Source organism: Ictidomys tridecemlineatus, chromosome 16 (assembly GCF_052094955.1).
Source record: "Ictidomys tridecemlineatus isolate mIctTri1 chromosome 16, mIctTri1.hap1, whole genome shotgun sequence".
Lineage (NCBI taxonomy): Eukaryota > Metazoa > Chordata > Mammalia > Rodentia > Sciuridae > Ictidomys > Ictidomys tridecemlineatus.
The window spans coordinates 3,704,569-3,709,593 of record NC_135492.1 but is presented as its reverse complement, the minus strand read 5'-3'; the positions used below and the strand labels follow the sequence as shown (position 1 = coordinate 3,709,593).

Here is a 5,025-nt window from a genome sequence, read left to right as displayed (position 1 = left end):
TTCCTAAAGCTGGTAGAAAATTCAAGGAGCTAACGTAAACAGGAAAAAACCCTAAAATTATTAAAAAAGATAAGCACTTAAAATAAGAGAGTGGTCAAGTGGCAGAAAGGTTTATAGATTACTGATAAATAAAATAAAAAACAGTTCAAAATCAAATGAAATGTGATAGCATTTCAGTCCTTAAAAACTACACATTTAAATATAAATGTCCATACTGACATTTATCACATTAATGATAGATAGGGCTTATCTTGATGTTCTAGGGCCTTAAATGGCTATAGTCATTTATTTTTTCTAATGTTTGTTTTTACCACTTTGTAAAAAACTTCTTAAAATTTTCTTACAACAAGAAAACTTTAAAATCACATGTATGCCATCTGCACTAAAAGACCTCAGGATATGTGTGAAACAGCATATTATGGGTTGATTTCCTTTCTCAGGAGCCCTGTACCTTTCAGGGTAGAACTTTTCAGGTTCTGGCCAGTACGTGGAGTTTTGATGAAGACTATATATTGGTATAGCCACGTTAGTTCCTTTGGGAATGTGCACCCCATTGAGTTCAACATCTTTTTTACAGACTCTCAAAATTATCTCAATAATTGGATATAATCTGAGAGTTTCATTCACCACCATGTCCAGATACTTCATCTCAAATAGTACATCTTATGTAACAGGTGCCTGGAAGAAAGAAATTTTTGTAAATTAAGATTTGGAAATGACTTAAAACTCTGTTGACACAGTACACTGATGTTTTCAGAGCTCCTCAAATAACTCATATTGGTAAAATACCATAGCATTTACAAAGCATTTAATAACCATCATGATTTTAGAACTGCCCAATGGCAAACTGAGATGCCCAGAGATTTTAACTCTCTTCTCCCCTCCAGGTGCCATTGACTCATCTTATTGGGAAAAGTCTCATCAATCTCCTGCTGAAGCTTCTTCTGGACATCAGGGTGGGTGGCCAGTAGATACATGATAAATGAAAGAGTGGTGCTAGTGGTTTCATAGCCAGCCAAGATAAAGATAATAGACTGGGCTGCAATCTCCAGATCAGATAGACCTAAAAGGAGAGGAAAGACAATTTGGTCTAAGCAGGTTCATGCACACTTTACAGTTTACATGAAGATAAATCAGAATAATGATCCAAAATCCCATGAGAAAAAACTGAAAGAGCAATTCATAATGTTCCTCATTCTGCCACCACCCCACCACGAACACAACTGGGTGATTTCAAGGGACAGTATGGATGTCAAACAAACAGTATTTTTCAACTGTGCCTTGCATATCATGAAAGTTGTTTAGCTATAAATAGTGGGTAGCACTATTCCCCTGGGGAAAAAAAATAAACTTACTCTATCTAGAATGTAGGTTGAAGAACTTTGAAAGCATTTGCAATACTGGCATCTTTGCAGGAAAAATAAAGGCCATGATTGACAGAAATATACTAAGCCACAGAGAAATTTTTCTGCACAAACTGTGGTCCATGGACCAGCAGCATGGACATCTTCAAGGAGCTTATTAGAAACACAGAGTCTCAAGCTTCGCTCTAGAGCTACAAAATTTAAATCTGAACTTTCATGAGATGTGGTCAACCCTGTGCACAAATTAGCCTAAGAATCATCAGGTAATAGAAGTCCTGGGGCACCAGTCTTAAAATTTGATGACCTCAGGGTGTGTAGAAACTATACAGAGAAAAAAAAATCTCTGAAGAGTAGTGATTAACCAGAGTCTAATGAGTGGTATTAAAATCACACAAGAAAGAATATGTTGATACAGGGTATTAGGCAGAAGCCATAGGACGATGAGGTTAAGTGAGTGGAATTAACATTGCTTATCAATCTTGAGCTGAATGTCATCTTTCCTAGTACACATCCCCTCTATTTGCTGAACTTCATAATCATCAAACGGCCTTTGTGATAGAAGGTGTTGTTTCTCTTGACTTTTCTCCTGAAAAGTCACATTCAAGTATTCATCTCATTGATTAGAGAAATGATTAGAATTTATTGATACTCGAATACCTGAAATAAACATGGTATACATTCCAACCATGTAATTCATAACAAAAAATAATGCAAAATAAGTGTGAGAAACATCTACATGGAATTCTAGCTTACAGAAGCTTTCTATGATGCTATTGTGGGAAATCTCAAATCGAGTTTTCCCCACTACTTGTATAAACCCAATGATACTGAAATGAAATTGGATTATAAACTTAAGTTACAACTGTTCAGTACAATCTGGTAGCCACTAACCATATGTGTCTATCTAAATTTAAATTTAAATGAATTAAATCTAAATAACAATAGAAAGTACACTTCTTCAGTAACATTACCTACATGCCAAAAGCTCCATAGCCACGTGTCCAGTGCAAGAACCCTTAAGTTAATGTGTCCAAAACCCTTATGTTAACCTATGAACTTAGGGGTAAGGTGACTTATCTGTGATGGTTCATTGATTATGGAAAATATATCATTTTGGTGAAGGATATTTGTAATTAGGAAAACATATGAATTTAGAGAAAAAAATGGATAAGGGCAATCTCTACACCTTCTTCTCAGTTTTGTTATGAAACTAAAACTGCTATAAAATATAGTCAATTTTAACAATCAAAATATAAGATGAGGAAGAGGGGAGGGAGAAGGAACAGAAGGAGAAGGGAGAAGTTGTTAAAAGACTTAAGCCCAAGAGAATTTGACCATAAAAATAAAAAATGATACCAAGAGAATAAATCCATAGTATATAACATCATACTGACATAAATAAGAATGGAACTCTCTTACAATCTAATACCAACTCATAAATGTAGGTAGATGATAGAATGATAAAAATAGCAGTTTTTAAACATCATAATTCAAATGCTTTATATCAAAAATCATTCATGTATGATAAAACTAGTTGGTGAAAGTATGCTGAGGAATAGGAAGTTTACACAGTATAAGAGGTTTCCCCCACAACATTCTTATGAATTACATGGGAAAAAGTTAATCTTAATATCAGGTGAAGCTAGTGAACACATTTTCACCCAGTACTGCCATTGACCCTCACCACTACTGGGACAGTGAACCTCCTGATTGTATGTACAAATGCAAATATCCAGGCAGAGGTTCTGATTCAGTGCATCTAAATGAAGCTTCGAATCAGCATTTGTTCTGATGTCAATGGAAAAAAGACAACAGACTAACTTCATGACTGAAATGCTTTCTCCTAGTTTCCCTTCAATTTTTGAGCCTTGTTACACCTGTATGATTCTAGACAGTACATGTGGGCACCATTTGCAAAATCAAAATGTGTATCTTCCTGCAATTTGGTGAAAATTTATTTTCTCTAGAAAACATGTATATTTTCAGGATAACTTGCTTATTTGAATTTCCCTGTCAATGGACCATGAAACATTCTTGGTTACCTTGGTAGGGCTCCTTGTCTTGGGAATTCTGGGAATTAATCATTAACTGGAGAAAATCAATGCAGTTCTGGAAGCAGAAATGAAAATGGAAATGACAAAATCAGTCATAAAGTCAGAAGTACATCTGGAATGTAGCATTTCACCTCCCTTCTTAGAATGTGGGTCCTTTAAGTCCAGAAGTCTGGCTAGGGTTGCACAAACCACCAGTGAACAAAACATGCATGTATAAACCATGGAAAACAAGATATTTTTCTGAGAGAAATCCAGCTATGGTGTCCAATATCTGTGGTCCTTTCTCTCCCTAATGCTGGGTTTGTCTCCTTTTCCTGTTACACCTGCTTGCCCAGAAAGTGGTCCTGGACTTAAATTCTTTTAGTTTGCCTTCATTCTTATTCAATGGCCACACTGAATACACTTGGTAGTTTCAAAGATGATTAGTAGCTTTTGTTTGTGTATCATCAAATTCTCCACCCATTAGGCACATGATTCAATCTTCAGTCACACTTGGGTATGGCTGTCCTGCCTCCCTGACCTGGAGACATTCTTGTGCTGACCTCCAGGCAAAGCAGAAAGCAAAGCTGGTTAGCATATCACGTTGATGGTCATGAAGAGCACAGCCTGATTGTGGACAGGAAAAGAGTCAGATTTAACATACACATACTTCACCAGGTACCCAATAGGACCTTCCTTTGAAGAATGTGCCAACTAAGATGTAAAGGGCTTGGAATTGTAATGATTGTTCACCAGTTTAAGATTTGGGGAATACTTTTTAACAGTAAAATCATTTTGAAATAGGATTTTTATTTTGACAGTTTACTGAATGGGAGGGAAATGATAAGGTTTTTATTTGAATGATATTTTTTCAAGATATAACATCATGTCTATTATTGTATCAAACTTTGTCAATCTTACTCATTATCAGTTTGCCTTTTTAAAATTTGCTCTTCATTCTAACCAAAATGTAAAAATTCTCCAGTGCAAATCTTAAAGTATTCCATCAACTTTAAAAAATGCACAGAGAGGGACTAAGGAATGAAGCTCAGTGATTCAGTATTTGCCTAGCATATATGGGGCCTTGAATTCAATCCCCAGCACCACTTACAAAATTACATGTACATTTGTATATGCACAATTCAGATGTACACAGCAAATAAATGATCAGAAAGCGAACATTGTCATGTCACCACCACCAGGTTTTACCTTTTCTTTATTTTCTAGGCGTTTTTGTTTCATCCTTATTACAGCATTTTTTTTAAAAAATCCAGAACAATTTTTGAAAACCTGTAGACACTTTATGCTTGAAACACTGGTCTAAAGAATGGAAATATCACTAGAAAGAAAGTGAAAGAAAAAATAAAGAGAAACCTTGATAAAAAGGCAACATCCCAGGAGCATTGATCATTTTCTAAAAAATACAGAAGAGAAAAATCATCAGTTTTCTCCACCAGAAGCTATTTCCTCTGTGGCCAGTACCTGGTGTCTGGTTCATGGCTGAGCAAGGGCACTTCATACATGGGGTTGCAGCCACCATAGCAGGGGATCAGTGGCCCCTTCAATGCCACAGGACTGAGCAAAGGAAGAGGATTACATTCCCTGGCCCCTTACCCTTTTGTATATTG

The 5,025-nt window shown here is 36.0% G+C and overlaps 1 protein-coding gene across 1 annotated transcript; it reads right to left on the bottom strand.

Annotated features, from left to right (window-relative positions):
* Nucleotides 1–534: 534 nt before the first annotated feature.
* Nucleotides 535–4,654, bottom strand: LOC144371446 (cytochrome P450 3A12-like). The gene is made up of 3 exons (XM_078033762.1): nt 4,607–4,654; nt 3,407–3,473; nt 535–1,063 (listed from the first exon to the last, which is right to left on the bottom strand). The coding sequence occupies exons 1-3, from the start codon at nt 4,637–4,639 to the stop codon at nt 819–821; spliced, it is 345 nt and encodes a 114-aa protein (XP_077889888.1). The 5' UTR covers nt 4,640–4,654; the 3' UTR covers nt 535–818.
* Nucleotides 4,655–5,025: the final 371 nt, after the last annotated feature.

Excerpts from the sequence above, each read along its gene's own strand:
- LOC144371446 (XM_078033762.1), bottom strand. The coding sequence starts at position 4,639 with ATGAAACAAAAACGCCTAGAAAATAAAGAAAAG. Across the intron at positions 3,474-4,606 it reads GCCTAGAAAATAAAGAAAAG|AACTGCATTGATTTTCTCCA; the intron begins GTAAAACCTGGT and ends TTCTGCTTCCAG. Across the intron at positions 1,064-3,406 it reads AGACAAGGAGCCCTACCAAG|GTCTATCTGATCTGGAGATT; the intron begins GTAACCAAGAAT and ends CTCTCCTTTTAG.